Genomic DNA, 12,091 nt, shown 5'->3' on the forward strand with positions numbered 1-12,091 from the left:
CAGCTTCTCCCATGAAGACCTTCCTACTTACCCTGCCTTTTCTCCGTTGTGTGAGAAACACCTTGGCGAACCTGAAATCCCAATTTACAGCTCATCTCTCCAATGATCCTACAAAACATAGCAGATAATCTGAAACTAGTTTTTGCCTTTCTTCTATTGTTTCCATTCAAGCTATGGTTCCATGTATAGTAATGCTATGTACAAAAATTTGTTCTATTAACAAAGCTTGCTTGGTCTGTTTCCTACAATATTCAATTGCTTGAGTATTTTAAAGCTATTTTTCCTTTTTCTATCCATGTTTCTAGACTGAACAGCTTTGGGGGTACAGAAGGGAGGAGACCTTTGCTGTGTTTGTAAAGTTTAATAGGGCTCCATTCACAATGAAGGGGTTTGGTATCTCCTATATCTCAAATATTTGCTGCTTTAGCTGTGTCATTGTAGCTGATACACATAGTGTGTTTGACCAGTACAGTCATGTTAGAGGAATAGATACTGGACCTATTTAGCTTCTTTTGAAAACGTAAATCCTACAAGAGTCAAGGTGAAAAATATGTTTCATCTCTTGCAAAAAAGTGCAGAACATTGAAGTATGTCCTTGAACAGCACAACTGAGCCTTTGCGGCTCCTGCCTTTATGCTGCTATGGAAAAGGGGAATAATGGAGAACTAAGCAAAAGCAGTGATTTAAGGTAGAACTGAAGTTCAGGAGTGATGCTGATCTTGAGAAAACACTTTGGTATATATCTGTCTGTAAGTGAGCATTTTACTTTTTTTTCTGGAGTACAGAATTATAAGAGAAGTAGCACAAAACTTGCCTCTCAGAGCTTTAATATACTTTGTACCCTTCAATCCAGGGAACCTCACAGGGGCTGGCAAAACTCCAGAGGAGGCTATAGAAGCCCCCCTGGGGTACGCAGCCTCTCTGCAGTGCTGCTTTGGGCTCTAGCTACAGCTGCAATTTCTACAGCTTCCTCCTGTCCCTCATCAGGCCCTTCCTTACGGGCACGGGGACCAAGCGAGGCCAGCCCAGCCGTTGTACGCTGGAAAAAATGCTTGTAATGGGGCTTGTTTTTTACAGAGAAGCAGGAACGTGGATTTATCTGACAGTGTGCAAAAATGAGGTAGAAATACAGAATCAAAGATGTGTGGGTAGGTGAGTGGATTCAGAAAAAGGCCACTTGTTTTGGTGTGTGTGTGTGTATCATCCATGGTGGGAACTGCACCTTTAGGAGGCTTTAGTGCGAGCCTTTTTGTATTGTACAGAGGTTAAAATCATTCAAAACTGACCAGTTAAAATACATTCTGTCTTGCGTCAGTGCCTAACATTAGTAACAGGAGAACATATTGTTAAGTCACATTATCTCTCTGAATTCTAGCTCTTTATTTACGAAATGGAAATTAAGGTTTGTGAATGCTTTGAGGGTGTTCTCTGTTGATATGTATATTTGACATAATCCCTGAGACAGCAATACCTTGTCTCAGTCAGGGCATCTACACAAATAGCATGTAAAGAATTGTGCTGTTACTATACACTTGACAAAACTCTTAATGGCCCCCTGAACATCCACAGGCATGTCCCAGTGCAGTAATAGCAGTCTGCGGTATGGTGAAGTTGAAAACATTTTAGCACCTCCGTTAAGCCAGGAGGAAATTTATTCCCTAGAATTCAGCTGGGGGGTGGTTAATATATTATATATATAAAATATATATATAATTTTATATGTATGTGTGTGCAGGACTATATCTCTCTATATATACATATATTTCTCAACAGTTTTCTTCTGAGAGCAAAATAACCCTCATCATACCCAAATGCCATTTCACTTGCTTTGTTTGCTTTGATGGCAGCCTGACTTTACAATACAGAGGTCATCTTTTGCTTGTGTACTGAATAGCCAGTATAGTCCCTGTTCAGAGGAACACTTTACTTTTTGCACAGTCAGCACCAGACTGTGCTTTGATGTTGCTTCCTCAACAGGAATTACATGTTTCTGCATGAACTCTCCTTTTGAATCTAGTTAGTCTTCTCCAGGGGTAAGTGACAAATCAACTAAATAAGACTGGCAGGATCCTAAGTGTTGGGTCATGACTGGTGAAGGGCTTATTTCCTTTTCTTTGTGTGCTGATAGGTAGTGAAGGAAGGACACAGTCTTTAACTGCAGGTTTGGTATGCTCTCCTGTTTTGTGCACTTTGCATTATTGATGGGGGATGTATTAATCTTTAACTAAATTCATGGGAGCTGTCCCTTGCTGGAAGAAGAAGGCCAGCTTGCACAAGTGAGTGATATGATCTCATATTCCTAATAATTTGCTCTTCATTATTGCGTCTTATTCTTCAGTGCTGCAGACTTTGTATAGGCATGAGCAATCTGATGGTTGAACTAGGGAAAAATACTTTGAGCGCCTGAATCCTGAACTTCACAGATCTTGACAGAAAAAATCTAAATATGTTGACTGAAATACACTCAGCCTGAGGGACTCAAAGGCCTGATTTAGGCAGAAACTCATAATGAACTGTATAAAACCTATTTGGTAACATGGGGAAGTTCCAGGTGAAAATAGAAATCTTAAATGTATAACATCAGCCACTCTCATTGACTGGAAGGAACTAATAGAAAGCTGTTAAATCACTGACCACTGCAAAAAGTGATTGTTCAACTATTTGTCTGGCACCAGCTGAAACCCATTTTCTTGTGAAAGGGGGTTGACACCCATTCAGGGAGAGGAGACACTTGGTATTTTAAGTAGAGAAGCAAAAGTAGTCTCTTTATCAGGATACTTCCAATTCAGTGATGTTTTGAAGAACAGAGTAATCTTCAAGATGGTTTTAAAGATTTAGACCCCAACCTTGAAAGTTATATGAATGGGCCATTTGACTACAAAATGAGACAATGCAGAGGGTTATGATGATTATAATCATTTATACTTAGGCAACTGATGAATCAACTTCTTAGAGATGAGTCTAGTCCTTTGAAGCATGCTTTTAACAAACTAACCACAAGAAGACTGTGGAATTGAGTACAGCAATTTTATTGAAAAAGTCCACAGGTGTGTGCAATTCCTTTATTAAAAGGTTTTCAAATACATTGGACAAGGAGCAATTGATGATCAAGAGTTATACCTTTTTTATACATTATTTCCAAAACTATACAAACATTGGAAAACTCTCCTTTTCCTCCATTTTAGCTATTAATAATTCTATAATGATAAGTTATATATCTCCCATTGCAATCTTCAAGCCCACTTTCCTGAAGGTGAAGTTTTACATCTTTGAAAATAAAAAAAAAAAGTCAGTAATATTTACATGTGCTTAAGGTTGCATAATTGAGCATCATACAGGTTCTGAAAACCAGTGGATAAATGGATTTCAAGATTCACCCAGATGGGCTAAAGGTTTTAAATACACACAAACTGCATACATATGATTTAGTAGCCAAGATGCCCTCTGTTCCCTTTTGTTTTCAAGGTTATCTATAAACTGTGTGCTAGCTGTGGTAAGGGTTTGTTTTAGTAAAGGTACTCACGGAATGAAAAGCAGCACTGACAACTACTATTGCTGATCAAGGAAATGAATGGGCACTGAATCGTACACGTCTACATGATGAAAATATAATGTTTCAAAATGAACTTGAAGTTTGTATATAAAATTAATGTCTAGAAGAAAAGTTATTTCTTGGACTGGATTAAAGAAAGAGAAAAAATTCTTGTGTGAGAAAAAAAGTAAAGCTCAACATGGGAAAAGAACAAGAGAACCACATGAATTAAATTTAGTAGCTGATCTTGCAATGCGTAAGTATTGGAAATTCAGTTGAAATATAGCAACATTATCGATGGAAAATGAAGGCTACAACAGCAGCAGACACATACAGTATACTTTATAAACTATTATACTGGCCATACAGATTTGTCTACATGTTATTTATTTGAATTCTTAAGGCTTCTCTAATGTCTTACATGAAAGTGCTGTCTGCTTGGATCTTCCATGCATGAAGGAAGGGGGTATTTTTTCAAGGAAAAAAATATGTTTTTTATCCACATTTCAATTACAATAGCACATCCAGAGACACAAAATAAAAGACAATACTTTATGGTACCTTTGTTTCATTTATTTTGGCCCCCAAAAGATGCATGCACTAGACTTCATGTACTATAAGGTATTGAAATATTTACAGCATTGTACATGTGCTCTTAAAGGGATGGCAAAGGGAAGGGTCTTTTTTTGTCTGGGTGGGAGTAGAAGTTATTTTCCTAGCTTAATAATACCTATTCAAAGTGAGAGATGACTCTTCCAAAAAGAAAAGCCCACAGAGAATAAAGCTATAGCATAATTATAGCCAATGTTAACAAACTGTACAGTACTTTACCTGGGAATTCTAGTCTCAGTCGCTCGTGTTTGAATGCTCCCCTTGCCCCGTCTGCTCTGCTTGTCTCTATTCCAACAGATATAGCTGTATATAACCTGTTTCTATGACTTTTATTTCAAATTATTTCAACGTGTTGAATGGACATTTAATTCACAATAACCTGATGGCAATTTTTGGACAAATGGTGTGATCAATATTTACCGGGTTATGGCACTAAAGAATTCAGACCACTATAAAGCGCATCATAAATACTTCAAGTGGACTTAGAAAGGAAACCATCTCTCTAAGAAATTCAGTGAGTAAGGCTCATATCACTGATTTCATTCTGCTTTTAAAGGTAAAGATATGATACCCAATACACCAGGTTAAACAAACAGAAGGCAGTTGGGAAGAAGATGCGGGCATAAGAGTCCATTTTGGCAATGCGGATGTGTATTCTGCCATGCCTCCATGCTCCCGTTCGACAATCCTCAAAGCAGCAAAAAAAACTGGCACAGTCCTTGCCATCGAGACATTCGTACCCATATTCTTCATCCCTTTCTTGGAGGTGTGTAGCATTGTTCATTTGAATAGTAGCTGATCGAGGCCGGATGTCAATTGTGGGCGCCTAAGATGGAGTGGCAGAAAAAGAAAAAGATGCGGGAGGGAAAGACACCATTATTATCACCAGACTACCAGGGAAGTAGAGACTAATAGTCAACATGTGAATGATGGTTCTGCATGGGGTACACGGGAAATTGCTGAGGAGTTCTAATGGTAATACTATCTTGAATTTATTCAAACCAGTTGCATCATACACTTTAACTTTAGAGGTAAGCAGCACAAATCAATAGAAAGTTAACAGCTGTAGGCAATTAGCTCCAATGCCAAACTAAGTAAACAGTAGAGGTTAAAGGAAACATTCAGGAATGTAACTGATGGTATTTTGAGTTGCTTGTGTTTTATATTTTACATAGCTGTTTGATACATGAAGGCAATTTGGGTGTTGCACATGGAAGGAACTGAAATAATCAATTGGAAATGCAGGATTTTCTTTAATACAGGACTGGTTCATGCTGAGACATGAGCAAATACTATATATAAGAAAAAAAAGCAGCAACTGGGTCGTCTGAATAACATTAGGAGAGTCTCCATAACCCTCCAATAGTTTGTGCGAATATATGCAGTTCAGCATCTGCTAATGTTCACCAACTGGATGGTTGCTCCAAGTTTTTTACAGTAACTGTACATATCTATGTTTGGAATGAGTTGAGCAAATTAAGCATTTAAAACTCATTTGAGCACTTGGTGAACACTGGGATGACAAAGACAGGCCTCAGAATTTCTGGCTAATAGTTATTAGGGTAAAATAACAGCAATTCCATCTCATGAGTATGTAAATTTATTGACTTTCTTTTATATATATGTGTGTATATATATATATATAAAAGATATATTTAGAACAAAATCTCTGCATTTCTGAATGAAGGTAAGATTCAGATGTATAACATAGCTAGATATATTTGCTAATTTGCTAAGAGTGTGCTGATCCAGTGACAGCATTAAAAATGTATGCATCTTAAACCCTTTCAAAACTCTGACTCTTGCATAAAGAACAGCATTTGAGATGATGACATTGAATTTTGTTCAGGTCAACGTCAGAATAGATTTGGGTTTGTAATTTTTAATAAAATCACAAAGGTTAAGAAAAGGGCTTAGAGATGAGTTCTAAAAGGGTGTATTGCAGGTTTCTGGTGTAGCTGGTGGCATTGGATCCCATGGGCAATTGAAAAAGAGAAGCACAGATTTTTTGGACGTATTAAACTCTCTTAATTCATGTGATCCAATAATGTTGGTCACTCTTGAACTTAGGGTAAGTTCAAAACCATAGTGAATCAATATTTGGGCTGCTGAATCAACTCTACAAACTGTTCAGAAATATATAACCATTCTACTTAATTAAGAGGTTACCTTGAGTAGAATGCTTAGGTGTCTAATTTAAAAAAACAACAACAACACTCATATAAGCTCTAATAGTTAAATTCAGCAGTCGCATGCAGTGAATTTCTATTCCAAAAAACATTATACCTTGAAGGAAAACATCCGAAGAAGCTTTCATTTTGTAGACAGAAAAGAGAATCAGAGGGTTTTTTAAATTAAAGAAAGAAAAGAAAGAAAGAGACAAAAATAATGTAAATTAAAAATATGTTTCTAAAACATAGTAAGTCTAAAAGGTCTAAATTTATAGAAAAGGTGGGGTAATAGTCATTTACACAAGTATCTATAATATAAAAAACACATTTTTGTTTTCTCACTTTCTTGTAACTACATCTGGGCCAAAGGTGTAAGATATCAAACTTTTTTTAGATCTTTCAACAGTCTCTGGGTATTCCAATCTTTTATGTTGGACAATTTTGAAAGAGAAGACCATTCACATTTTATGAATGCACATTTAAAACCAAATTCCTTTTTCTGTAGGTAGTCTTCAACATTCTACTCTTAAGTTATCTAGACTCTGGATTTAGGATCCAGGCCATTATTTTGTTTTCTGTTTGTCCCCAGAAGTTCACAGATAATAATGTAAAACACAACTAAGCTGCGCTAATATGGGCATCTCTAGGTAGGACATCTAAACTTGAGAAAATCATCCTTTTATTGCTAGTGGAAGACATAGGTGCACAGAGATGGCTATTTATCTCATCCCCAAAAGGGCAGGGTGAATCACCCTCCAGAAGTGCCCGTTTCTTTCTATTGACCAGAAGAGAGGCTTGTGATAAAATCCAACTTTAGCATATCTAAATTTAGATGAGAATTCTTTCTCTGTAACCTCATGGATGACTTTCTGGCTGTTTAGCCACTGTAGAGCACATCTATTATTTTTTAGAATGTGCTTCTCAACAATCTTTTAAAGATGAAATAACAATAATGTGTAATAAAATGTTCTCTAATTAATACATTTCTCTATATTGGTTCTTTTCTGCTAATATCTTGAAAAGTCCTTGAAGATTTTAGGAGAGCAAATCCAAGTGTCTATGTTGTTTCCTTGGTGCCTGAAATGGACTTGAAAATGCTCTCTGCAAATAGAAAACATTTGTGTCCTTCACATTTTACACAGGCACATTTGATTTTTGAAAGAGATTTTGCTACTTCTTATTCCCTCTAGTATTTTACACTAATTCTTTTCAGCCCACCCACAGATTGTAGGCAACAGACTTTTCAGCTCAGTTGCAAAAGGTAAGGAGAAGTCTGTCCTGGACTAAATAGGCAAGAACCTTTTTGCTTGTCTGGGCAAACCTCCCAGCCTCTATAGAGGCTGTTTCCAGGATTCCTTATTGTGGCTATTATAGATATTTTTTATTTTTGTGTACCATCTACCCACAAGTAACATTGCAAACTGCTAACCAAATCACTTTCTAGGGGAGAGAAACAGATAAAAGAGGGAGAGAATACAAGAAAAAGAAGATAAGGAAACAATGAGAAGGAAACAGATGCTTAAGGGGGAATTAGAAAAAGCACATGCCCTAGTTTGAATATAAAAGATTAACTGTAGTCCTGATAATAAGAAAAACAGAATCAAGTCAGTAATACAGACATCCCGTTAAAGGTAGAGAATATTGCCAAAGCTAAAACAGTGAAACTGGCGGTTCTGCTAGAAGGATCACAGCAAGAGCTCTGTCTGCAACATAAATACTGATTTGGGTGGTGGTTGTGATTTGCAGAATACTTTGGTTAGAAGGATCCTGATGCTAAGAAATTAGTTTCTCTGGCATCCAGACAACTTTAATAAATGAGCTTTTCATTCTCAAGGTGAATGTTTGCATTTCTATTAATACCAAAGAAGAATATATATGTAATAGCAAAGTCTAAAATAATACAAGCATAAAGTGGGATTTAAATGTTCTCTCATAAAACCTAACTGAGTTTTATACCATGATGGTAAAAAAGGTACATACTGGATTTTTCTTCTTTTTGTCTTTATCCTTGCTTGGCTTTCTGTTGCTGACAAAGTAGTGCAAAGTTCCATACTCCACCAGTGCAGAGAAAACAAAAATAAAGCAAACTGACACAAAAAGATCCATTGCTGTCACATAGGAGACTTTGGGAAGAGATTTACGAGCAATTGTACTTAGAGTGGTCATTGTCAGGACAGTTGTGATACCTGGTAGATAGACAGAAAACAACAGAAATATTATTACTTTAGGTGACAAAGTAATTTTGTCAGTTATCTCACACTGACTGGTTTCGAAGGATGCCTGGAGCTCTGACGTATAGTAAGGATGTTAAAAAGCACATCCCAAGCAGTGCATTGTGGATTCAATGAGAGCTCCAGGGGATAAGAGGGATTATGAGCCATCTTTGCATGATCGGTGCAAGGGCTGCCCTTGCAGGACACTTTGATTAGAAGGATCCTGATTCTAAGAAATGACTTTAATTTACTTTTAATTTATTTTTTTAGTTTGCTTTTAGGAGCCCTTTAGTTTAGGGACTTAATTTAATTTAGACTGAGAAGGAAGAGAACTTGTTGTGTCAGAGGAAGAAAACCATGGTGGAGAGAGAATAAAAATATGCCTAGCGTTTTAGTCCATTCTTCAAAGTAATCTCAAGCCCAATCTCCTTAAACCTTTTGTGCTATTGGGATCAGTTTCCTTTATTTTTAGTTGCTGGATAGTGATAACACTGTCAGTAAGAAACACATTTGCAGGCATTACATGAGAGAAATTCATGCAAATTCTTAAGAAAGCACTTAATCTAGCTGGAATTGCAAGAGGAAATGTGTATGTGATTGCAGGTATGCCACTGTAACTGAGAAGCACTATTCCGTGCCTTACCATCCCTTCTCCTCTCAGAACATTATTCCCTGTATTCTCTTATGAAGAACATTAAAAATGCATCAGAACAGCTAAAATCCATCACATTTATACATGGCAGATTTCATACCACTGATTTTTTGGCCCCTTTACTTCCTCAGTGGTGCAAATAGACTAGTTCTCAAGAGAGATGTCTGTATTGTACATCTAAGTAAAATTAAAAATAACAGCTGCATACATTTATTAATTTTTACTCTTTATAGCAGCTTTTATAACCTCTTTTTGGAGGAAGAGTGGAAGAAAGGCAATAAAATGCTCAAAAAATTCTGCCATGGGAACCAGTGGTCCTCTAGTCCTGTGGTTCTTTCAAAAGAGCTCTGGAATGAGAATGTTGTTTCTCATTTTAACTCTCGTGCTCTGTATTGTAGTTCTGTGAAGAAATAAAAACGCAGAAGTAAAAAATAAAATGATTGTCATTCACCTGGATTTAATGTAGGAGTAGAAATCAAGTGTTTTTAACTGTTTCCACAGTCACATGAATCTACTTTGCTAATTCTGTTATGGCTACAGCTGCTTTCCACAAGCAAACTTAGCTTGGTCTCCCTTTTAGTTTGTTTGTGGAACAATTGCTAATTGTATAGAAATTGCTAATTCTGATTAACTGTATGTCACATTTGTGACAACATGGTATAGGAATTCAGATAATACCAACAAATTCATTTGATTTTCTTGATCTGAAGGCTACATTTGACCTACGGTCCCTAAAGTAGAAGTCAGGGTACTATACTGTCCCCTTTCTACTGCTGTGTCACACAGACAGACACAGATTGAATCCTTCTTGGTATTGATTTCATTTGTATTGCTGGTCACCATGATGTGGAAATAGAGCGAATAAAACCAAGATGTCCCTGCCCCTAAATCCAGAAATGTGCCTCATCTTTTTGATTTCTGGAAAAAGTACTCCTTGTAGCAAAGAAACTAATTTTTATTGCAGCCAATCTACAATATACAGAGTTAGGATTCAACACAGTAAAAAGGAAGAGATGCAAATATTGTTTAGATTATGTTTAGACCTTGGAAACGAATACATCAGTCTAAGTGATAAGAAGAACTCATGTGAAATTAATGTCTCACATTTACAAACTGGTGATCTGCAGAGGTGTCAATTCCATCATGATGCTTGAATAAAAGCAGGGAGATGCAACAACTCACCCAATGATGTTCTAGCTGGAACGGCGTCCTTGTTAATCCAGAAAGAGACCCAGGACAACACAACAATAAGTGTGCAGGGAATGTAAGTCTGAATAGTGAAATAACCCATTCTCCTGCTCAGGTTAAAGTAGACAGACATGACTACATAGTCTCCTGTAAAATAAAAACACACAGAGACAGAATACTGTGTTAAAACCCCTGTAGACTTTCTGGATGTTAGCTAGGGTACATTCTGTTTTTGAGTTGTGTATATTAGACTTTTTCACCAGATGTACTGAAGGCAAATATATGCATATCCCTTCTTCAGAGCTGGTATAGCTCAAGAACTGGTGGGTTTTCCACACTGCGGAAGTAAACACTCTTGCAGGTTCATTTAGATGATTTGAACTCCAGTTTCAAGGGTAACTTCTCCTGCATAGCACAGCAGGCTGCTTTCTTACCAAGTCATTCCTCATAACTTGCAAATGCCTAGTATAGTCCTACTATGGCAACTGAGTGCCTGGTGGTGGTCCAGCAAACCTCCTTTCCCCATGCTGCCTCTGCTGCTGCTCGCAAATAATGCATGCTTTCAGTTGTACTTTCTCAATTATTCATGTCCTCAACTATTCTTCAGGGCAGGGCTGTGTCGGTAATTAATTTTTGATTTGTCTACAGATCTTCTGTTTTAATGTCTCCTCTAAGAGAATTTGAACCCACATTTTCCAAGAAAGTGCCCAGGGACCAGGCTGTATGTTACTCTGGAGTGTATTCCACCTCATTCCCATTCAACACTTCTGTGATTCTATTTCCAAATTCTTTTTTCCTGTCAAACTATTAAGTAATTCTAGCTGTGTTCAGGAGTAGAGCAAAGGTTCATTTTTTTTTCCTGAACAAAAAGAAATCTCATCTTTACTTCAAGTTATAGCTATCCTAGGAAATCCTGATTCACAAAGGACTACAGAACTCCAGGCTACAGAAGACTTCATTCCAATTCTGTGCAATGCAGTCCAGAGCAGTCTTGAACTGAGACAGAAGAGAATTTGCAAATCTAGATACTTTCTTGGAGAGGACAAAGAGACTCTGTGGCTAATGTGTGTTTTGCTTAGATCAGTACCTTTACTTAACATAGAATTCTATGTTTTCGGATATAGTTAAAATCTTAGTTTTCCCAGAATAATCCCTTTGAACCTGGCCACAAAAAACAACTTTGGACACCATTTTTCAGTTGGTGCTTTTTTTTTTGCTATTCTGTTTTTTTCAATCCGAATGTCTATATCCCATGCATTAACTTGTTTGTAATTTAATTATATTGTTATTAAACCGAACACTTAAAACAAATGATATATGTGCAGTCTGTAAAGTAGATATTACTGAATGTGAGCAACCTATTTTAATAACTACAGTCTGATTCTTCCCTTAATTTACAGATGTGTTTGCATTATATGCGTGTCCTATATATACACAAAAATATTGATTAGGAATACCATAAAATTGAACCTGTAACATTACAGTATGAATTAGTCTTCATCTCTGTGGATCATGTATTAACTTTCTGGAAAGTAATTATTTTGTCAATTTTGGGAATTAATTCCTTTTTTGATTCACCTTGATGTATACTATTAATAGTCTTGGTATTTCAACATTGGCTTTGTTTCTGCTATATTGTGGTAGAAATTACTTTAAGCAGTAGCTATGCATTACATCAAAGCAAACAGTCTCTAGGAGAAAGCCTTTTTCATGCTCAGAGTTA

General features: G+C 36.7%; 1 protein-coding gene across 1 annotated transcript in view; it reads right to left on the reverse strand.

The window, feature by feature from the left end:
- Window positions 1-4,581: 4,581 nt before the first annotated feature.
- Window positions 4,582-12,091, reverse strand: part of GABRG2 (gamma-aminobutyric acid type A receptor gamma2 subunit) — a 72,288-nt gene continuing 64,778 nt past the window's right edge. Inside the window, exons 7-10 of the mRNA XM_026091336.1 lie at window positions 10,363-10,515; window positions 8,296-8,501; window positions 6,431-6,454; window positions 4,582-4,970 (exon numbers count right to left, since the gene is read on the reverse strand). Coding sequence (XP_025947121.1) covers window positions 4,695-4,970; window positions 6,431-6,454; window positions 8,296-8,501; window positions 10,363-10,515 — 659 coding nt within the window. The 3' untranslated portion in view covers window positions 4,582-4,694. The remainder of the gene's footprint in view (window positions 4,971-6,430; window positions 6,455-8,295; window positions 8,502-10,362; window positions 10,516-12,091) is intronic.

This window comes from Apteryx rowi, unplaced genomic scaffold, assembly GCF_003343035.1.
Source record: "Apteryx rowi isolate R43461 unplaced genomic scaffold, aptRow1 scaffold_90, whole genome shotgun sequence".
Taxonomy (NCBI): Eukaryota; Metazoa; Chordata; class Aves; order Apterygiformes; family Apterygidae; genus Apteryx; species Apteryx rowi.